Here is a 24,342-nt window from a genome sequence, read left to right on the forward strand (position 1 = left end):
CAGAAAGGATGCTGATGCATTCATGGATGGCCATGTAAAAAATAGTTCAAAAATCTTAACAACCATAGGACTAAATGACACCAAATTTGGAATGTAGGCCCATGGTACATGTCTTAACTTAGTTTGAGAAAATCTGATTTTACATGCCCATTTAAAACACTGTAAATCCACTCCACAGTGACTTACCAACTTTGAAACTTGTCATCTGTAAGATGTACCCCATTGAATTTTAAACCTCCCATAACCCGGACAACGCTGGGACAATTGTGCGCTGCCCTGAGGGACTCCTGATCACAGCCGGGTTCGAACCTGGGTCTGTTGTGATGCCTCTAGCACTGTGATGCAGTGCCTTAGACCGCTGCACCACTCGGGAGGTCCCCTGAAATGACTGTTCTAGTCAGTCCAGGATCCATTTTGAGATGACAGAGCAGCCAACAATAAACCAGAGAGAAGAAAATAATACAGTAAGAACTACAGAACTATAATCTAAAGGACACATACAGTGCCTTGCGAAAGTATTCGGCCCCCTTGAACTTTGCGACCTTTTGCCACATTTCAGGCTTCAAACATAAAGATATAAAACTGTATTTTTTTGTGAAGAATCAACAACAAGTGGGACACAATCATGAAGTGGAATGACATTTATTGGATATTTCAAACTTTTCTAACAAATCAAAAACTGAAAAATTGGGCGTGCAAAATTATTCAGCCCCTTTACTTTCAGTGCAGCAAACTCTCTCCAGAAGTTCAGTGAGGATCTCTGAATGATCCAATGTTGACCTAAATGACTAATGATGATAAATACAATCCACCTGTGTGTAATCAAGTCTCCGTATAAATGCACCTGCACTGTGATAGTCTCAGAGGTCCGTCAAAAGCGCAGAGAGCATCATGAAGAACAAGGAACACACCAGGCAGGTCCGAGATACTGTTGTGAAGAAGTTTAAAGCCGGATTTGGATACAAAAAGATTTCCCAAGCTTTAAACATCCCAAGGAGCACTGTGCAAGCGATAATATTGAAATGGAAGGAGTATCAGATCACTGCAAATCTACCAAGACCTGGCCGTCCCTCTAAACTTTCAGCTCATACAAGGAGAAGACTGATCAGAGATGCAGCCAAGAGGCCCATGATCACTCTGGATGAACTGCAGAGATCTACAGCTGAGGTGGGAGACTCTGTCCATAGGACAACAATCAGTCGTATATTGCACAAATCTGGCCTTTATGGAAGAGTGGCAAGAAGAAAGCCATTTCTTAAAGATATCCATAAAAAGTGTTGTTTAAAGTTTGCCACAAGCCACCTGGGAGACACACCAAACATGTGGAAGAAGGTGCTCTGGTCAGATGAAACCAAAATAGAACTTTTTGGCAACAATGCAAAATGTTATGTTTGGCGTAAAAGCAACACAGCTGAACACACCATCCCCACTGTCAAACATGGTGGTGGCAGCATCATGGTTTGGGCCTGCTTTTCTTCAGCAGGGACAGGGAAGATGGTTATAATTGATGGGAAGATGGATGGAGCCAAATACAGGACCATTCTGGAAGAGAACCTGATGAGTCTGCAAAAGACCTGAGACTGGGACGGAGATTTGTCTTCCAACAAGACAATGATCCAAAACATAAAGCAAAATCTACAATGGAATGGTTCAAAAATAAACATGTCCAGGTGTTAGAATGGCCAAGTCAAAGTCCAGACCTGAATCCAATCGAGAATCTGTGGAAAGAACTGAAAACTGCTGTTCACAAATGCTCTCCATCCAACCTCACTGAGCTCGAGCTGTTTTGCAAGGAGGAATGGGAAAAAATGTCAGTCTCTCGATGTGCAAAACTGATAGAGACATACCCCAAGCGACTTACAGCTGTAATCGCAGCAAAAGGTGGCGCTACAAAGTATTAACTTAAGGGGGCTGAATAATTTTGCACGCCCAATTTTTCAGTTTTTGATTTGTTAAAAAAAGTTTGAAATATCCAATAAATGTCGTTCCACTTCATGATTGTGTCCCACTTGTTGATTCTTCACAAAAAAATAGTTTTATATCTTTGTTTGAAGCCTGAAATGTGGCAAAAGGTCGCAAAGTTCAAGGGGGCCGAATACTTTCGCAAGGCACTGTATGTTCACTCTTTGCTGAATAGTAGAGCGAGTGAATGCCTGAAGTAAAGGGACAACTTCTGTCGTCACTTGATGTGCCTTTGATCGAGGTGTTTATGTACCAGTCTGTGTAGTGTTGCGTATCTTTACGTAGCCTATTAGTCACAAGTAAGGTGTGAGGTGTGTGTCAAATGGAGTATGTCTGTATGTTTGCAGCGTGTGTGTGTGACTCTATAAACTCAGCAAAAAAATAAACGTCCTCTCACTGTCAAATGCCTTTATTTTCAGCAAACTTAACATGTGTAAATATTTGTTTGAACATAACAAGATTCAACAACTGAGACATAAACTGAACAAGTTCCACAGACATGTGACTAACTGTGGAAAGGGGAGACTCTTACAAATGTTTTTTCTCAGATTTGCTCTATGACTCCCCCAACTGTCATGGGACTCAGTCTGAAGGTAACCCATAAAAATGAATGGACGTATGGAGGTAGTTTTGTGCCAACATAAATAGGGAGCTAAATATGAGTCCAAAAAGCAAAAATCTCATAAGCTTTCTTAAATCTCCTAGATATAAACTAAGAAAAGATGATTCTTAAAATTCCAAATAACTTCACAGATCTTTATTGTAAAGGGTTTAAACACTGTTTCCCATGCTTGTTCAGTGATCCATAAGCAATTAATGAAAATGCACTTGTGGAACAGTGGTTAAGACACTAACAGCTTACAGACGGTAGGCAATTAAGGTCACAGTTATGAAAATTAAGGACACTAAAGAGGCCTTTCTACTGACTCTGAAAACACCAAAAGAAAGATGCCCAGGGTCCCTGCTCGTCTGTGTGAACATGTCTTAGGCATGCTGCAAGCTGGCATGACTGCAGATGTGGCCAGGGCAATAAATTGCAATGTCCGTACTGTGAGACGCCTAAGACAGCACTACAGGGAGACAGGACGGACAGCTGATCGTCTGAACATCACCTGCGGGACAGGTACAGGATGGTAACAACAACTGCCTGAGTTACACCAGGAACGCACAATCCCAGTGCTAAGACTGTCTGCAATAGGCTGAGAGAGGCTGGACTGAGGGCTTGTAGGCCTATTGAGGGCTTGTAGGCTTGTTGTAAGGCAGGTCCTCACCAGACATCACCGGCAACAACGTCGCCTATCGGCACAAACCCACCCTCGCTGGACCAAACAGGACTGGCAAAAAGCAAAAAGTGCTCTTCACTGATGAGTCAAGGTTTATCTCACCAGGGTTGATGGTCGGATTTGCATTCATCGTCAAAGGAATGAGTGTTACACCGAGGCCTGTACTCTGGAGCCGGATCGATTTGGAGGTGAAGGATCCGTCATGGTCTGGGGCAGTGTGCCACAGCATCATCGGACTGAGCTTGTTGTCATTGCAGGCAATCTCAACGCTGTGCGTTACAGGGAAGGCATCCTCCTCCCTCATGTGGTACCCTTCCTGCAGGCTCACCCTGACATGCATGACAATGCCACCAGCCATACTGCTCATTCTGTGCATGATTTCTTGCAAGATAGGAATGTCAGTGTTCTGCCATGGCCTGTAAAGTGCCCGGATCTCAATCTCATTGAGCACATCTGGGACCTGTTGGAGCGGAGGGTGAAGGCTAGGTCCATTCCCCCCAGAAATGTCCGGGATCTTGCAGGTGCCTTGGTGGAAGAGTGGGGTAACATCTCACAGCAAGAACTGGCAAATCTGGTGCAGTCCATGAGGAGGAGATGCACGGCAGTACTTAATGCAGCTGATGGCCACACCAGATACTGACTGTTACTTTTGATGTGAAACGGCTTACTGACAAGCTGGGGAATCTGGAGACACGGAGGTCAGTTGAATGAATTTGTGGGCACACATTTTGTCAAAACAATCACCAATCAGTGTGGAATCCCCACTGTAAACCGAAGGTAGTGAGGCCGGTGAAGTTACTCTGTGTACACACTTATTGACATTGTGTTGGTTGTTGGCAAACATTATTTGTGATTACACTGTAGTTATAAAAACAGACAAGTTATATTCAATTGTTTGTTTGTCATCTTTATTGTATACTTAGACTGAGTCGATGCAGATGAACAAAGACATGCTTGTGCAATGCTGGCCTCAGCTCAAACTCTTCACACCTGAGAGAGCTGGACCGGAGTGACAATGATGTTTAGGATTCAGGTGTGAAGCTGCTCTCTGTTGGACTGGGGAATACACCATGTGAACTGGAGACACGGAGGTCAGTGTTGGTGTATTTGTTTAACATCACTCTCTGAAAAACATAAATATGTAGCTGCCAATCACTCGTTCCACCACAGTGTCGTTAAAATCTTGATACTCTCTTTACAGGTTGTTAGGCTGTCTGATTAACGTGGAAAGCTTCAGCTCTGAGGTCAAACCCCTCACACCTGAGAGAGCTGGATATTAGCCACAATTATCCTGGAGTCTCGGGAGTAAGACTGCTCTCTACTGGACTGGAGGATCCACGCTTGAAACTGGAGAAACACAAATATGTAATAATGTGGCAACAATGTCATTTAATTTTAGTTTTTTTACACGGAAGTTTTGTTAATGTCTTTTTAGCAACTAGAAAAATAAATGTTGCTTTGGATTTTGTGCCTCACATTTTGCACAACGATTATGTCACGCAGATTGTCACTCTGATGTTCTGCTTTTCCTACAATGTGGACCATGGTGGAGAGGTCTGGTTGAAATCAGGGCTGAAGAATTGTATTGACTGATGTCACACATGCTGGTAGGAATTGAAAACTGGTCACACGCACACGCCACACACACAACCTATGATGATTCATGTCAATATTTTGAGTGTAGTTCACTCAAGTTCACATACATTGCACGGGAGTAATTTAATCAATAAAGTGAATCAGAACACTAAAACAGTCGGAAAGCAGGGATCTTGTAATTGCTTTTCATTGTTGTATTACATTGCTGAAAATGTGTTTGTCAATTAGTAATGTTTCTGTAAAGGTATTGTTTTTTTATGACGAAAGTCATTTTTTTGTAAATGCATGGTTGACTAGATATTATTGTATCCAAAGTTACAGGTATACAGATCTTAATTTGATCACTTTTCACCGAGAATTTTCCTGCTCTGCAGGAAATGAAGATGAGCTTTGTGATTCACTGAAAATCCGCACTTGGTTATGTTAACAGTATTCCACTTTTCATGTAGCCTCATTTTGACCAGCTAACAGCCTAACCAACGATCAAGCAACATTATGGGCTAAACATAAAAATCCTGTTGCTGCAGGATTATGTTGTCAGGGCAATACAGGTCAAATGTAAGATTCTACATCTATAATAAGTAACTAGAATGATGCAGAGAAATGTGTTATCTAGAAGGTGCACACACTACGTCTGTTCTCTCAAGGTCTCACTCAGCAGCATAGCCAAGGGAATCTCATTTACTGTACAATTTAAAAACTCTAAAATGCTGTTTGGAGAACAGAGAAAAACGAAAGAAAATGCCCATAGACATTAATTATCACTGCAATATCAAATCAAATTTTATTTGTCACATGCGCCGAATACAGCAGGTTTACCGTGAAATGCTTACTTACAAGCTCTTAACCAACAATGCAGTTTAAAGAAAAATAAGAGTTAAGTCAAAAATAACAGTTGCAAACAATTAAAGAGCAGCAGTAAGATAACAGTAGCGAGGCTATATGCAGAGGGTACCGGTACAGAGTCAATGTGCGGGGACACAGGTTAAATGAGGTAATATGTAGATGTAGGTAGAGTTAAAGTGACTATGCATAGATAATAAACAGAGAGTAGCAGCAGCATAACAGAGGGAGGGGGGGGGGGGGGGGGGGGGGTGGAAATAGTCTGGGTAGCAATTTGATTAGCTGATTAGGAGTCTTATGGCTTGGGGGTCAAAGTTGTTAAGAAGCCTTTTGGACCTAGACTAGGGGCTCCGGTAGCGCTTGCCGTGCGGTAGCAGAGAGAACAGTCTATGACTAGGGTGGCTGGAGTCTGACAATATTTAGGACCTTCCTCTGACACCGCCTGGTGGAGAGGTCCTGGATGGTAGGAAGCTTGGCTCCAGTGATGTACTGGGCCGTACGCACTACCCTCTGTAGTGCATTGCAGTCGGAGGCCAAGCAGTTGCCAGTGATGCAACCAGTGCTCTCGATGGTGCAGCTGTAGAACTTTTTGGGGATCTGAGGACCCATGCCAAATCTTTTCAGTCTCCTGAGGGGGAATAGGCTTTGTCATACCCTCTTCGCGACTGTCTTGCTGTGTTTGTACCATGACATTACCAGGACCATTGAAAATGTCAGTGAAAATGTCAGTGAAGACACTTGCCTGTTGGTCAGAGCATGCTCGGAGTACACGTCCTGATAATCCGTCTGGCTCTGCAGCCTTGTGAATGTTGACCTGTTTAAAGGTCTTACTCACATCAGCTTATGGAAAGTGTGATCACACCGTCGTCCGGAAAAGCTGATGCTCTAATGCAGGCCTGGGCAATTATTTTCAATGGAGGACCACATTAGAATATATTTTTTCCATTGTTTGCCAGAATCATATTACAGGATTATATATCATGTGTTGACAGATGTATCTACTGTAAATCACGTCCAGATATGCTACTTATTTTACTTTTTTAACATGCACAGAAATCAAGATCCATGTTCTCCTTTTGGTAGGTATTTTCATTGTTAAACATGCAATTGAAAAAAAAATAATGTTTTACCTGTCACGGTTTTCTAGGTGAGAAGGAGAGTCGGACCAAAATGCGGCGTGTAGATTGCGATCCATGTTTAATAAACAAACGTAAAACACGAATCGATACAAACACTACAAAACAAAGAACGTAATGAACGTAACGAAAACCGAAACAGCCCTATCTGGTGAACAACACAGAGACAGGAACAATCACCCACAAACACACAGTGAAACCCAGGCTACCTAAATATGGTTCCCAATCAGAGACAATGACTAACACCTGCCTCTGATTGAGAACCATATCAGGCCAGACATAGAAATAGACAAACTAGACAATGAAACATAGAATGCCCACTCAGCTCACACCCTGACCAACCAAAACATAGAAATATACAAAGTAAACTATGGTCAGGGTGTGACAGTAACCCGCCCCCCCCCCCCCAAGGTGCGGACTCCGGCCGCAAAACCTGAACCTATAGGGGAGGGTCTGGGCATCTGTCCGCGGTGGCGGCTCTGGTGCTGGACGTGGCCCCCACTTCACCGTAGTCTTCCCCCACCTTGTCCTCTTCCGTGGCGTCCTCACCATGGCAACTCTTCTCAATGGACAGAGGGGCGGCAGCTCGGGACAGAGGGGCGGAAGCTCTGGACAGAGGGGCAGCTGCTCCTGGCTGACTGGCAGATCTGGAAGAGTCTGGTTGACTGGCAGATCTGGAAGAGTCTGGTTGACTGGCAGATCTGGAAGAGTCTGGTTGACTGGCAGATCTGGAAGAGTCTGGCTGACTGGCAGATCTGGAAGAGTCTGGCTGACTGGCAGATCTGGAAGAGTCTGGCTGACTGGCAGGTCTGGCTGCTTCATGCTGACTGGCTGCTCTGGCTGCTCCATGCTGACTGGCTGCTCCATGCTGACTGGCTGCTCTGGCTGCTCCATGCTGACTGGCTGCTCTGGCTGCTCCATGCTGACTGGCGGCCTTGACTGCTCCATGCTGACTGGCGGCTCTGGCTGCTCCATGCAGACTGGCGGCTCTGGCTGCTCCATGCAGACTGGCGGCTCTGGCTGCTCCATGCAGACTGGCGGCTCTGGCTGCTCCATGCAGACTGGCGGCTCTGGCTGCTCCATGCAGACTGGCGGCTCTGGCTGCTCCATGCAGACTGGCGGCTCTGGCTGCTCCATTCAGACTGGCGGCTCTGGTTGCTCTGGCTGCTCCATTCAGACTGGCGGCTCTGGCTGCTCCATGCAGACTGGCGGCTCTGGCTGCTCCATGCAGACTGGCGGCTCTGGCTGCTCCATGCAGACTGGCGGCTCTGGCTGCTCCATGCAGACTGGCGGCTCTGGCTGCTCCATGCAGACTGGCGGCTCTGGCTGCTCCATTCAGACTGGCGGCTCTGGCTGCTCCATTCAGACTGGCGGCTCTGGCTGCTCCATGCAGACTGGCGGCTCTGGCTGCTCCATGCAGACTGGCGGCTTTGGCGGCATCCTGCAGACTGGCGGCTCTGGCGGCTCCTTGCAGACTGGCAGCTCTATGCAGACTGGCAGCTCCTTGCAGACTGGCAGTTCTGAACAGGCGGGAGACTCCGGCAGCGCTGAAGAGGAGGAAAGCTCTGGCAGCGCTGGACAGGCGAGGCGCACTGTAGGCCTGATGCGTGGTGCTGGCACTGGTGGTACTAGGCCGAGAACACGCACAGGAAGCCTGGTGCGGGGAGCTGCTACCGGAGGGCTGGGGTGTGGAGGTGATACTGGATAGACCGGGCCGTGCAGGCGCACTGGAGCTCTTGAGCACCGAGCCTGCCCAACCTTACCCGGTTGAATGGTCCCGGTCGCCCTGCCAGTGCGGCGAGGTGGAATAGCCCGCACTGGGCTATGCAGACGAACCGGGGACACCGTGCGCAAGGCTGGTGCCATGTAAGCCGGCCCAAGGAGACGCACTGGAGACCAGATGCGTAGAGCCGGCTTCATGGCACTAGGCTCGATGCCCACTCTAGCCCGGCCGATACGCGGAGCTGGAATGTACCGCACCGGGCTGTGCACCCGCACTGGGGACACCGTGCGCTCCACAGCATAACACGGTGCCTGCCCGGTCTCTCTAGCGGGGGGCTAGACCGGGGGGGTAACCACAGTAAGTTGACGCAGGTCGCCTACCTGGCTTCGCCATACTTCCTGTGAGCCCCCCCCCCCAATACATTTTTGGGGCTGACTCTCGGGCTTCCTTCCACGACGCCGCGCTGGCTCCTCATACCAGCGCCTCTCCGCTTTCGCCGCCTCCAGTTCTTCTTTGGGGCGGTGATATTCTCCTGGCTGAGCCCAGGGTCCTCTTCCTTCCAATTCCTCCAAATAGTGCAGCCTCTCCCACTGCTGCTGCTGCCTCTGTTGCCCTTTACCACGCCGCTTGGTCCTGTTGTGGTGGGTGATTCTGTCACGGTTTTCTAGGTGAGAAGGAGAGTCGGACCAAAATGCGGCATGTAGATTGCGATCCATGTTTAATAAACAAACGTAAAACACGAATCGATACAAACACTACAAAACAAAGAACGTAACGAAAACCGAAACAGCCCTATCTGGTGAACAACACAGATACAGGAACAATCACACAGTGAAACCCAGGCTACCTAAATATGGTTCCCAATCAGAGACAATGACTAACACCTGCCTCTGATTGAGAACCATATCAGGCCAGACATAGAAATAGACAAACTAGACAATGAAACATAGAATGCCCACTCAGCTCACACCCTGACCAACCAAAACATAGAAATATACAAAGTAAACTATGGTCAGGGTGTGACATTACCTTTATTTAACCAGGTAGGCCAGTTGAGAACAAGTTCTCATTTACAACTGCGACCGGGCCAAGATAAAGCAAAGCAGTTCGACACAAACAACAACACAGAGTTACACATGGAGTAAAACAAACATACAGTCAATAATACAGTACAAAAACAAGTCCATATACAATGTGAGCAAATGAGGTGAGATAAGGGAGGTAAAGGCAATAAAAAGGCCACGGTGGCAAAGTAAACACAATATAGCAATTAAAAACACTGGAATTGTAGATTTGCAGTAGGTGAATGTGCAAAGTAGAAATACTGGGGAGCAAAATAAATACAGTAGGGGATGAGGTAAATGGTTGGGCTATTTATAGATGGGCTATTTATAGATGGGCTATGTACAGGTACAGGAGATGCTTAATGTGAAGGAGAGTTTACAGTCTATCCAGACACCTAGGTATTTGTAGTTGTCCACATATTCTAAGTCGGAACCGTCCAGAGTAGTGATGCTAGTCGGGCGGGCGGGTGCGGGAAGCGATCGGTTGAAAAGCATGCATTTAGTTTTACTAGCATTTAAAAGCAGTTGGAGGCCACGGAAGGAGTGTTGTATGGCATTGAAGCTCGTCTGGAGGTTAGTTAACACAGTGTCCAAATAAGGGCCAGAAGTATACAGAATGGTGTCGTTTGCGTAGAGGTGGATCAGAGAATCACCAGCAGCAAGAGCGACATCATTGATATATACAGAGAAAAGAGTCGGCCCGAGAATTGAACCCTGCGGCATAGAGAATGCCAGAGGTCTGGACAACAGGCCCTCCGATTTGACACACTGAACTCTATCTGAGAAGTAGTTGGTGAACCAGGTGAGGCAGTCATTTGAGAAAGAAAGACTGTTGAGTCTGCCGACAAGAATGCAGTGATTGACAGAGTCGAAAGCCTTGGCCAGGTAGATGAAGACGGCTGCACAGTACTGTCTTTTATCGATGGCGGTTATGATATCTTTTAGGACCTTGAGCGTGGCTGAGGTGCACCCATGATCAGCTCGGACACCAGACTGTATGGCGGAGAAGGTACGGTTGGATTCAAAATGGTCGGTGATCTGTTTGTTAACTTGGCTTTTGAAGACTTTATAAAGGCAGGGCAGGATGGATATAGGTCTATAACAGTTTGGGTCTAGAGTGTGGGTCTATGACCGCGGCAGCTTTCCAGTCTTTAGGGATCTCAGACAATACGAAAGAGAGGTTGAACAGGCTAGTGATAGGGGTTGCAACAATTGCAGCGGATAACTTTAGAAAGAGAAGATCCAGATTGTCTAGCCCAGCTGATTTGTAGGGGTCCAGATTGTCTAGCCCAGCTGATTTGTAGGGGTCCAGATTTTGCAGCTTTTTCAGAACATCAGCTAACTGGATTTGGGTGAAGAAGGGGAGGAGGGGCAAGTTGTTGTGGGGGGTGCAGAGCTGTTGGCCGGGGTATGGGTAGCCAGGTGGAAAGCATGGCCAGCCGTAGAAAAACGCTTACTGAAATTCTCGATTATCGTGGATTTACACACTGTAGAGTTTTCCTAGTTAGTAAAGAAACAACCACTAAGCCAAAACACAAAAAGTTGTAATATAATCTGTATACATGTCATTCTATACGGAAAACTCCACAGTGTGTAAGTCTGAGAAACATTATTGAGATGGTTGGTTTTATTGTTGTTGAAAGCTTGAAATGTACACACATTGAGAAGTGATATTGCAGCAACAGTTTTAAAGTGGGTAATTGTATCAACTATATATCCTTGCATGTTTGAATTAGAGCTCCTTTAAAGTGTTTTCATCACAGCCTGGTAAACACATTCTTGCAAATTGTCTACGTTGACATTTCTGGTTATGTCTCACATGTAACATTATAATACTAAAGATTATGATAATAATGTTATATTATTTTTATAATAGTAGATATCTGCAAACCAAATGTATTTCTGAAAACCCCTTTTTGCATCTTCAATAGTTGTAGATGTTCCAACGTTCGTAGATGATCCTCAGGGGGATATAACAACCAGGGTTGTTGTAGAGTGGGCATAAGTTCAACACTCAGGAGTCAATGTCCTTGTCCAATGTCCAATGCGTGAGAGAGAGAATATATTCCACAGCCTTGGTTTCTAATCATACTTTCTAATCAATAAGCGGGTCATGTTGACCCTAAGAGGGCAGAAGCTATTGTTTACAAACAGTGTGAATAAAAAAAACATTGTTTCATTGTATAAATAGTCTTCATTTTTAAAAACATACATGTAAATGCCTAGAATTGATACCTGTCATTCTTAAATAATATATATCTATATACATACACATCACCTTGAATATTCAACTCCCCTTCAAAAAAGTTCCATGAGGAAGGAATGATTCCCTGATTATCGTTTTTATCTGTCCTGGGACTGCTGCCAGGTGTTTGGAGTTAGGGTAAGGCCGTTAGTACAAAAAATGTAGAATAGCATCTGTTTCATCTGCTCTTCCGAAGTCGTTCAGAGTGCACACTTTTCGTTTTTTTCCTTTAATATCTAAATATTCTTGGGTATGTGGTTATTTGGACTTACGCCGAAAATGGTGTGATCGTGAAGGGCTACGTAAAGGACAGGGCGCAGTTTGCTTCTGAGAATCTGCGTCTAACAGTCGCTTCCCAATCACTTATGTCCATTAGCCTTCAGAAATATCCATTAGGAGGGATTCACAGAATATATATTTTTTAATCTGTCCTGGCAGGTAAATATTCGTGGCTGTTGGCCCGTGGGTTTGCGCTAAAGCTGTGCTAACATAGTGTTAATTAAAGTATATGCTCCACTAGACTCGCTCCGCATTCTGTCCCTAACTAGAATGAGTTTACAGGGCCGTGGTGGCATTTATTTCGGGAGATATCATGTATGCAACACCCTGTATATTTGGTTTAGAGAACAAAGGCGGTGAATTCAAACAACAGGAGGGGATGTCGAGACATTCTGTCTACAACCGTGGTGGGGGGCACCGGGCGCTGATTAGAGATAGCAATGTTTAACCCCGGGCGGTTTGCAGATATCTTGACATGCCGTATGCATGATAGTGTACACCTTGGTTTCAAACGATCCCCCTCCAGATAGAATGGGGCTGCATGCTTGGGTCCTGTTGAACCCACACCCTCCCCTTTGTTTTTGAAACGCACACACACTCCTGCTGCTCCGTCACACGCACACTCCCTCACGCACCCTGATTTTCCGGGCCTTTCTGTTCACGACAGACCGGGGTGATGGATGGAAAGGACATTTTACTGTCGTTAAAGGGTGAGATACTATTTTAAAACCATTGATTTAATTCCAAAATATTTAGTACAACCTTTTTTAAGACGTGTAGATCAACCGTCCTACATGTAAATCCTGGGTATGCCCACATCATTCATTAATAAAATGGGTAGAAAACTGTTTAGCCATAAGTAAAGGCCTTTCATAAAGAGGCTGTCATGATTGCCTGCGCCACATATTTAACACGTATTGCTTGTTACAGAATACTACTGTTGTACATTTAATATCCACTAGCAGATTTCGTCTCATTTGCACAAATTCTGTCATGCTACTGTGGTCTTTTTAAAAGTCAATAAATATGTGTGTAAAGTGTACATGTTTGTTTAAGCCCCCCTAGAAACACCTGATTTTATCCCACTTCATTAATTAATAAGCTGTGTCGAAGCTGTTTAGCCATAAGTAAAGGCCTCTCATAAAGAGGCTGTCATGATAAACCTGAATCTGAAATTAACTTTAGGATCTTTTCTTTGGAGTTCTAATCTCCCCAGGTGTACATGAACTGAAAATCCATAGGCTGGAGCCATCTGGAAGCTCTGTACATGTACATATAAAGAGAACTAAATAGGGAACTCAACAGTGTGTTAGGCTGAGAAATGTTATTTAGATGGCTGTTTAATTGTTGTTGAAAGCTTGAAATGGACACAATACCAAGGGACCTTGTTTCTAACACACACACACACACACACACACACACACACACACACATTCCTGCTTCATAGATAGCAACCATAAGGACAATAAAACTGGGGGTGTGGGGCCATTCTCTTTCAAAAGTTCAAACACAGAACCCCCCCAGTTCGACCAGGTCCCTAGACATTAATCAGCATGACAACTTCAAAGGATGCAATATAGATATAAAATAACACACCCTCTAACACGTGACCACAGGAACAGGTTGGCCTGGCCGGAGGCCCATATTTGGACATGTATTACGTCATCATGGACACAGGGTCATAAATCAAAATTTTGACCCGTGCCGTCTACTTGATTCTCTCTGACTTATTTCTGGAAAGGTGGATTTTTAGAAGTAGAAGCTCGAACTGTGTGGGCACAGACCTGGATATCATAACAGAACTCTGCAGACTATCTCTGCAGTAGATTGCGACCCCGCCCCCTTTGGCAGTTCTATCTTGGCTGAAAATGTTGTAGTTGGAGATGGACATTTCAGAATTTTTGGTGGCCTTCCTAAGTCAGGATTCAGACACGGCTAGAACATCAGGGTTGGCGGAGTGTGCTAAAGCAGTGAATAAAACAAACTTAGGAAGGAGGCTTCTGATGTTAACATGCATGAAACCAAGGCTTTTACGGTTGCAGGAGTCAACAAATGAGAGCGCCTGGGGAATAGGTGTGGTCCTGGGGTCTACAGGGCCTGGGTAAACCGCTACATCACCAGAGGAACAGAGGAGGAGTAAGGGTATGGCTAAAGGCTATAAGAACAAGTGCGTTGGGAACAGAATAAATGGAGCCGATTTCTGGGCATGGTAGAATAGATTCAGGGCAAAATGTACAGACAAGGTTATAGTAGGATGTGAGTAGAGTGGAGGTAAACCTAGGCATTGAGTGACAATGAGATAGGTTTCGTCTCTGATGGAAAACCAGTTAAGCCAGGTGAGGTCTCCACATGTGTGGGGGGGTGGGACAAAAAAAAGCTATCTAAGGCAAGGTGAGCGGGACTAGCCAAGACAGCAGTAGACCATGCATATTGTCATTAGAGAGAGGCATAAAGCAGTCACAGTTGTTGAACGGGAGAGCTAAGACAATAACGGGTAAATGGCGATGAATGGGCAGAGCGGGTCAGTTAGGTACATACAGGACCTGAGTTCGAGGCTGGGACCGACAGAAAAACAAAATGAGGTACCGTGTTATTGAAGCAGTCCAGGGGGCTTCAGCTGTGTAGCCGAGTGATCATAGGGTCCAAAGAACAGCAATAGGAGAGTCAGGGAGCCGTTCAGTAGTCAGTACTACGCTAGGGAGACACGGCGCTTAGAAAGCTAGCAGGATGAGGCAAGAAGATGGGTCTTCGGCGACATCGCAACGGAAAAGCCGGTTGTGACCACATCGGGCGACCACGTCGGCAGACCAGTCGTGATGGATCGGCGGGGCACCGTGTCGACAACAAAGGGTCCAGGCCAATTGGCAAAAGAGGTATTGTAGCCCTAGAATTAGCTGGTATATGAGTCTAGCTCGTGGCAGCTCAAGGCTAACTGGTGCTTGCTTCGGGACAGAGGCGTTAGCTAACAGTAGCCACTCGGTAGCAGCTAGTTAGCTGCGATGATCCGGTGTAATGATCCAGAGCGGCAGGAATCCGGTGATGTGGTAGGGAGAAGCAGTCCGATGTGCTCTGGGTTGATATCGCACTGTGCAGACTGGCATGTATTGTCCGAGCTAAAGCTGGTGGTGTCTGAGCTAAAAGGTTAAAAGACTGCTAGCTGTGGCTAACAAAGACTAGTAGCTAGTTAGCTGGCTAGCTCCTGACAGAGGTTCCAGTTACAAGGAATACAAATATCAGATCCGTACCACATTGGGTGAGGCAGGTTGCAGGAATGTATATTTAGTTCGTAGCTAGAAAGTGAGATTAAATTGTATACGAGAAAAGAAAAAACGTCTATTTACACGGGATAAGATAAAGACACGACCGACTGCTATGACATCTTGGAACTTTTTATGAACTACACGGAGGGAAAAGTACACTGTGCATTCAGCACCACGGACAGAACTCTTGTTAACGAATATGCACAAAAACAAGAAAGAGAGAGCTCAACATTACATTTAAACTACTCAATCAGTGTGAGGAGTGAAGTCTCTGATGGACATTGACTAAAGCAGTGAAGTCAGGTGTAATTTCTGACGTAGATATGCGCAAGATTGTTGAGCGGTGAGAGTCTGTAAGAGATGATCTGTGCCTTGACTTGTTATATTACATCACTGAAAATGTCTGTTCACATACATAGGTTGACCCAAACAGTACAAACATCTTGTGAGTATGACTCCTAATCTTTGGAAAGTTTAGTTCATCGGGAGAGGCATAGAACCTCATCAGTGACATTGTTTTGAAAAGTTCTGCAATCACTGCATCAGACTGAAGATTGATAAGCTCAAGTTGCAGATCAGCAGGAGCGTTATCCACATTGAAGGTGAAAGGAGAGGAAACCAACAGCATGTCATTTTCCAACACTTTGAAATCCTCAAAACTTCGAGAAAACTCACCATTCAAAGCACGCAGCAGCGATGTATACTTCTCCCGCTGGTCATCTGATAGGGAACAGACTAGTATTGTCGGAAGTTGGGTGAGATTGTTGTCATCTGATCGGGAACAGACTAGTAGTGTCGGAAGTTGGGTGAGATTGTTGGCTTCTACTTGGCAGGTCAGGAGGAGTAATTTTCAGGAGGACTAAATCATGAAGCTGGTTGAGATAATGCCAAAAGTGTGCAAAGCGGTCACCAAGGCAAACGCTGGCTACTTTGAAGAATCTCAAAAATAAAATATATTTTGATTTGTTTAACACTTTTTTGTTTTTTGTGTTATATCATAGTTTTGATGTCTTCACTATTATTCTGCAATGTCGAAAATATAAAACACTTGAATGAGTAGGTGTGTCCACACTTTTGACTGGTACCTAATATATTTTTTCTACACGTATTTAACCCCTTATTTTTGCCACTAAACAGTCTCCATCTCCACATACTTACATTCATTTTCGTTCAACTGGTACCGGGGACCGTCAGAAGAGTCTTGTGAGGCATGTTGGCATCCTAGAGAAAAACAACCGTCATGTACGTGTTCGTGGGTGTTTCAACTTTCCACAGCCGTCATACTGTACAGTGTATTAGTGTGCAGCCCAAATAGTTCAGACAGAAGTTGGCTGATCGGCTGTGCCGACTTCAGACCGGTCTCAAAAGGAGAACCCCAAGGGTCATACTAGTATCCGATCCGATGCCAAAAACCAGATACCTAATTTCAATTATATCTAGCTGAATTACATTTCTGCAGGGGCACAGACATCGACTCTAAGGGGCTAAAAGATACAAAAGGCACACAGGCTGGCAGCTGCTTCTCCGAGCAACGTTCCACATGGTCCTAAAGCCAGCCAATACGGTAAACAGCCTCTTTATTTGAATTGGGATTGGAATGAATTTAGTCAGCATTTTTGTTGCTGTTGCTTTCCGTTCGGGGGATGGGAGGAGATAATTGGCCAGCTACAGATGGCGTCCACCCGTCCGTTAACATAGGACGAGTAAAGGCCCAGTGTATTACTCCGGTGACAGTTTTATTTCTTCTTCTTTTATTTGTCTTCAGCAGCACCCTTATAGAACCCCTACCTCCCGCGGTTATGCTCAGCAGAAATAAACATCTAATTGGCATTGACATGTGGTTGCGAATTCAGGCTACACGGCAAGAATCATGCCAGGGGTTATTGTAAAGTGTGTAAGGAAAGGAAATGTATGGCGTTAGGGTCATCCATTTCCATTTCAGTAAGGTACCGTTTATATGATCTTTTTAACGTTAGTCAAAAAAAAAGTGCCGTGCTGATATTGAAGCAATCGCATCTTTGCATAAGATGACTCCTACCGATTTAAAATACCCTGTGCGTGCAAATTCCCTTGTCAGGAGAAACAAAGGCACATGTTTTCTAGAAACAAGCACTTTTTTTATTATTAAACATTAAGTAACAAACAAACAGCCCCAATGGTGTAAGAAAGGACATGCCTGGTATCATTTGTACACACAGACTTATGTACAATGATGTGCTATAGCACAGGAAATGATGTTTTTTGAAGAAAGCATAGGCTACTGTATTGAACTATAAGCATTTTTACCACCCAGTTTTAGGTAGAAATAGTATTACTGCATCTTGCCAACAGGAAGCGAGGCTGATACACCAATTTGCTCAGTGGTAGGTTTGAAGTGTTGTACAGTGGAGCATACTATCAGCGTTGTGTTTGGTTCGATATATACATATGGTTGTTTATGAGTTGCCGTTTCAATGCCATTACGATCAGCGTAATACTTTAAGTGATTGATGAAAAAGACCATTCTTCACAATTCATGAAGAAAAAAAATGCTGAGAGTCTTACATACTCGTACATCATTACCCACAGGAATGCTTAACGTGCTTCCCAAATGGCAGCCTATTGCCTATAGTGCACTACGTTTGACCAGTGCTATGGGCCCCTGGTCAAAAGCAGTGCACTACGTAGGGAATAGGGTGCCATTTAGGATACACACTTAGAGCCTGTTGATGTACACAGCATGTGTGACTGCACGTCACAGCATGCCACTTGTCAATGATAAGCATGATGCTCTGCGGCCGCTGTAGCAAAAAGTTAGAAACAAATATCGTTTCATAATAAGAATAAATAAACAAAGACATCAAATCAAATCAAGTTACCAGTTCTAATACTTAAATAACAAACAATACTTAAAAAAAAAAAAAAAAGTAAAATAAAGGCTGGATTTTCAAATCCTACACTGTTGGGACTAGGCTATCCTACATTAAGTGCTCAATCAGTGTTCTAGACCCGTCAGTGCTCATCGCACAAGCAAACAATCCTATTGAGTAAATGGCAGACAAGAAGCACTAGAAATGAATTACCCCCCCCCCCATCAAAATGTGAAGACTTATTGTAAAACGATTTGGGTCTGAGAACAGAAATATACAACACTTATGTGCACTGCCGATTTGGATCGAAGTTTGCAGCAGGTCCTTCCAGAAGTAGTTTTGAACATTCAATTACAACTGAACTTGAGTCTTATGAGTGGTCTCTTAAATGAACATGAGTGAACCAACAAAACACATTTGAAATGATCATGGAGGTGACAGATATGTACTGACACAAAAATGCAGCATAATGTGATGTGATAGATTCTTTCATTCATACCCCAAATCTCACAATTGGAAAAATAGGCATTATACTATATCTACACATTATGCACACTCTAAGGCAGGGGGTTCCCAAACCTTTTTCACTCTGCCCCCCCCTTCCAAGTAATGGGGAACATCCTGCCACATCTATTTCTATGTGCACAAGCACTGTTCATGACAAACTGTTCAACACCCCTCTTATTGGTAGAGAGCATTTTGCAGGTTTAAAGCTTATTTCCTTCAATTCTACACATTTTGTCATAGGGTTGCAAAGAACATTATTTTTTTCAGTTCTATATGTGTTGCTATGTCTAATGTGTATTCATTTGATATTTGAGTGACAAAGAAATTGGGCTAAAAAAACCTAAATATAAAAACGCTAGCTGACATGGGCTAGTTGATCTGGACATTTCTGACAGCTTTGCACACTCTTGGTATTCTCTCAACCAAGCTTCATGAGTTAGTCACCTGGAATACATTTCAAACAACAGGTGTGCCGTGTTAAAAGTTAATTTGTGGAATTTCTTCCTTCTTAATGCGTTTGTGCCAATCAGTTGTGTTGTGACAAGGTAGGGATGGTATACAGAAGATAGCCCTATTTGGTAAAAGACCAAGTCCATATTATGGCAAGAACATCTCAAATTAGCAAAATGAAACAACAGCCCATCATTACTTTAAGACATGAAGGTCAGTCAATCTGGAAAGTTTCAAGAACTTGGAAAGTTTTCTCAAGTGCAGTCGCAAAAACCATCAACGGCTTTGATGAAACTGGCTCTCATGACTACCGCCACAGGAAAGGAAGACCCAGAGTTACCTCTGCTGCAGAGAATACGTTACAGTTAACTGCACCTCAGATTGCAGCCCAAATAAATGCTTCACAGAGTTCAAGTAACAGACACATCTCAACATCAACTGTTCAGAAGAGACTGCGTGAATCAGGCCTTCATTGTCAAATTGCTGCAAAGAAACCACTACTAAAGGACACCAATAAGAAGAAGAGACTTGCTTGCGCCAAGAAACACGAGCAATGGACATTAGACCGGTAGAAATCTGTCCTTACATCTGATGAGTCCAAATTTGAGATTTTTGGTTCCAACCGCTGGGTCTTTGGAAGATGCGGAGTAGGTGAATGGATGATCTCCGCATGTGTGGTTCCCACCGTGAAGCATAGAGGATGAGGTGTGATGGTGCTTCGCTGCTGGCACTGTCTGTGATTTATTTAGAATTCAGGGCACACTTAACCAGCATGGCTACCACAGCATTCTGCAGCGATACGCCATCCCATCTGGTTTTAGCTTAGTGGGACTATCATTTGTTTTTCAACAGGACAATGACCCAAAACACATGTCTAGGTTGTGTAAGGGCTATTTGACCAAGGAGAGTGATGGAGTGCTGCATCAGATGACCTGGCCTCCACAATCCCCCGACCTCAACCCAATTGAGATGGTTTTGGATGAGTTGGACCGCAGAGTGAAGGTAAAGCAGCCAACAACTCCTATATGTTCCTATATTCCACCTATATGTTATTCTGAAGCTGGTTGAGAGATTGCCAAGAGTGTGCAAAGCTGTCATCAAGGCAAAGGGTGGCTACTTTGAAGAATCTAAAATCTATTTTGATTTGTTAAACACTTTTTTTGGTTACTACATGATTTCATAGTTTTGATGTCTTCACAATTATTCTACAATGTAGAAAATAGTAAAACATAAATAACTTGAACTGGTATTGCTCTGCGGCCCCCTGCCGACCCCACAGTTTGGGAACCACTGCTCCAAGCGACCAATGCTGAATATTTCTTCACATACAATAGCACTTACTCAAGTGTTAACCACGTTCTACAATAAATTACATTCAACAGTTATACTACCTCTCATAGATCTTTCTCTGATAGTTATAATTTCCAAGGATGATATTTAGAAATGTTGGCATTTACAATAGATGGACACAACAAGAGTAATATGGCGTCTATGGCTTCATACTACAGCTCTGAAACATCTCAATCAATCAAATGTCAATGTCTTGGCTACTGGCATTTTGAACAGACATGATATCCACATAACATGTTTGTTGACAAGTTATTATCCCCTATTCAGAGTCACATTTTCATGGGGAGCCATGTATCAATGGTCCTGTAGTACTGCTAACAGTGTGTTTTCATTCCACCTGTGTGTTGTATTCATAGGGTGTTTATAGGGTGTGTCCCATGCTACTGGTCACCAGTCCCTTGATGTTGGTGACAGGGCGCACATCGTGCAGCTGCCGCCGTCTGTCAATGAAGGAGGCCAGGCGACCAGTGTCCAGTGGGTTCTTGGAGTAGTCTCCACTGTGGGCACCCACCCAGGGATGCTGGAGACAGGCGGTGGCACTGGGCCTCTTCCTGGGGTCCTGCTGCAGGGTAGATTTGATGAAGTCCCGGGCCGCCTGACTCACTCCCTGGAAGTAGTCCTCGGGGAAGCAGAAGTCCAGCTTGCAGATGTTGACGCACGTTTCCTCTAGGCTCTCGTCCAGGAAGGGCGAGACGCCACTCAGCATGACGTAGGCCAGGACACCGGCGCTCCACACGTCCGTGCTCAGTGACACCGGGGTGCCCTGGATCAGCTCCGGAGCAGCAAACTCTGGGTTTCCCAGGAGCAGGTGGACATAACGGTGGCCAGACACCTGGACCGCATCTCCAAAGTCTATGAGCTTGATGCAGGGAACAGGCACGTGGAGATCCACCAGGAGGTTCTCAGGCTAAGGATACAGGAGAAGAACACATTTGAAAATGGATTTGACCAAGATCAGGGACATTTTGCTGAAAGTTTGTCAGATGTTTTCGGACCTTAAAAGTGAACTAATTTCCATTCATTTGGGGTGGAGGCATACAAATCAAATTGTATTTGTCACATACACATAATTAGCTGATGTTATTGCAGGTGTAGCGAAATGCTTTTGAGATATCTTCATAATATTGAGTTGCACCCCCTTTTGCTTTCAGAACAGGCTCAATTCGTTGGGCCATGGACTACAAGGTGTCAAAAGCCTTCCACAGGGATACTGGCCCATGTTGGGCTCCCGAGTGGCGCAGCATCTCAGTGCTAGAGGCGTCACTACAGACCCTGGTTTGATTCCAGGCTGTATCACAACCGTCCGTGATTGGGAGTCCCACAGGGCGGATTACAATTGGCCTCGTGTCATCCGGGATAGGGTTTGGCCGGGGTAGGCTGTCATTGTAGATAAGAATTTGTTCTTAACTGACTTGCCTAGTTAAATAAAGGTTAAATAAAATGACTCAAGGCCTCCCGGGTGGTGCAGTGGTTAAGGGCACTGTACTGCAGTGCCAGCTGTGCCACCAGAGACTCTGGGTTTACGCCCAGGCTCTGTCGTAACCGGCCGCGACCGGGAGGTCCGTGGGGTGACGCACAATTGGCATAGCGTTGTCCGGGTTAGGGAGGGTTTGGCCGGTAGGGATATCCTTGTCTCATCACGCACCAGCAACTCCTGTGGCGGGCCGGGGCGCAGTGCACACTAACCAAGGTGGCCAGGTGCACAGTGTTTCCTCCGACGCATTGGTGCGGCTGGCTTCCGGGTTGGATGCACGCTGTGTTAAGAAGCAGTGCGGCTTGGTTGGGTTGTGTATCGGAGGACGCATGACTTTCAACCTTCGTCTCTCCCGAGCCCGTACAGGAGTTGTAGCGATGAGACAAGATAGTAGCTACTAACAATTGGACACCACGGAATTGGGGAGAAAAAGGGGGGTGAAAATCAAAACAAAAAAAACTAAAAAAATGACTCAGAGTCTTCCCACCGTTGTGTCAAGTTGGCTTGATGTCCTTTGGGTGGTGGACCATTCTTGATACACACGGGAAACTGTTGAGCGTGGGTAAAACCCAGCAGCGTTGCAGTTATTGACACACTCAAACCGGTGCACCTGGCACTTACTACCATACCCCATTCAAAGGCACTTCAATATTTTGTCTTGCCTATTCACCCCCTGAATGGCACACATACACAATCCATGTCTCAAGGCTTAAAAATCCTTCATCTACACTGATTGAAGTGGATTTAACAGGTGACATCAATAAAGAATCAAAGCTTTCACCTAGATTCACCTGGTCAAATCTGTGTCATGGGAAGAGCAGGTGTTCCTAATTCTTTGTCCACTCAATGTATAGTTAGATCTACTCAACCGGTTACGTGGGACATGGTTTCATCTTGACGTGAGACCACTTTCGAGGTCTGAAAACATCTCTCAAACTTTGAAAGTGTAATGCCACTTTAATGGCATTGTATTTGCACCGTATGTCCTTAGCAGTGGTGCGGATGTGTGCTTTGTGCTCACCTTTAAGTCTAGATGTACCACTCTGCAGGTGTGGAGGTGCTGCAATGCCTCTAAGGTGTCCTTCACAAAGAAGGCCACCTTCTCCTCCATCAGCTCATCATGGGCCACCAGGTAGTCCAGCAGCCTCCCGCCCTCCAGCCTGGAAACAACACGAGACAAACATTAATTCAGACCACACTCTAAGACACTATGTGTCCGTCCCAAACGGCACCCTGTTCCCTATATAATGCACTACTTTGAACAAAGGTCTCTGGTCAAAATTAGTGCACTATGGGAATAAGGTGCCATTTGGGAAGCAGACACTGTTCACTAACAAAGCCAAGTGAAGAATATAATCCCTAGCATTGGGCCAACTCTATGATTGTCATTCCATAAGCAACACAGAGAGGAGTTGGCAAAAAGCAAAAACAATAAAATAATACATCACACTTTTCTCAATTCATCTTTTCGCGATTCCTCACATCCTCTCTCCTCGCCTCTTTCTCAATCGTATTGGAGGAGAAGGTCAAAGGTCCCTCCACCCAGACCTTGTTCTCCAATGCATTTTGAGAAGGAGGACGAGGAGAGAGGATTTACGAGGAATCGAGGAAAAGACGAATTGAGAATCAGCCCAAGGCCACAGCAGAAAGATCCTTACAGCTCGAAGACCAGCATGAGGGAGGTGGGGGACTCGTAGGTGTCGGTCAGAGCCACCAGCTGAGGATGCTGGACGTGGCACAAGATGTCCGCCTCGTGGGCTACCTGCTCCTTCTTCTGCATCTTCTTAGCGACGTACTTCACAGCCACCTCCTTCTTACTGGCCTTGTTCAGACACTTTCTCACTACAGAGAATCGGCCCCTGGAGAAAGGAGAGGAGTAGGAGAGTAGTTGTAACTCATGTCATTGCTGTACCTATACACTGGCTGCACTTAGCCTTGATGAGAATTTGTATGACGTGTGTGAAAAATCCCAATACAATACTTTGATTTTAAACCGTTATGGTTAGCTATTTTAAAAGTGTGTAGGGGTGTGCAATTTACCGTCCGATCTCACACATTTCTGTGAAAGACGATTCAAAGTTGCCTTTCCACTGAATGCCCGTTCCATCATATGTGGAAGCTTAGAATAGAAAGAAAACAAATTGAATATTTTATGAGTCAATATTTACATCGTAGCTACATGTATACAGTAACATTTCCTCGAGGACCTCCCAAAATATAAGCAAATGGTAAAAAAAAAAGTGAAATGCCAATCGTAAGAATCCGCTTCCAAAATTGCACCCTATTTCCTTCACGGTGCCCTACTTTTGACCATAGGCCTC

The 24,342-nt window shown here is 44.9% G+C and overlaps 1 protein-coding gene across 4 annotated transcripts in view; it reads right to left on the reverse strand.

The window, feature by feature from the left end:
* Positions 1-17,486: 17,486 nt before the first annotated feature.
* Positions 17,487-24,342, reverse strand: part of LOC110504150 (kalirin) — a 262,188-nt gene continuing 255,332 nt past the window's right edge. For 3 of the 4 annotated variants that reach the window (XM_036974283.2, XM_036974281.2, XM_036974280.2), the window contains 4 exons: positions 24,062-24,140; positions 23,680-23,880; positions 23,043-23,181; positions 17,487-21,454 (listed from right to left, as the gene is read on the reverse strand). In XM_036974283.2, coding sequence (XP_036830178.2) covers positions 20,909-21,454; positions 23,043-23,181; positions 23,680-23,880; positions 24,062-24,140 — 965 coding nt within the window. In that variant the 3' untranslated portion in view covers positions 17,487-20,908. The remainder of the gene's footprint in view (positions 21,455-23,042; positions 23,182-23,679; positions 23,881-24,061; positions 24,141-24,342) is intronic. The other variant, XM_090229614.1, reaches the window with a different exon arrangement.

The sequence above is a fragment of the Oncorhynchus mykiss genome, chromosome 3 (genome assembly GCF_057628025.1).
Source record: "Oncorhynchus mykiss isolate SJ-2025 chromosome 3, ASM5762802v1, whole genome shotgun sequence".
Lineage (NCBI taxonomy): Eukaryota > Metazoa > Chordata > Actinopteri > Salmoniformes > Salmonidae > Oncorhynchus > Oncorhynchus mykiss.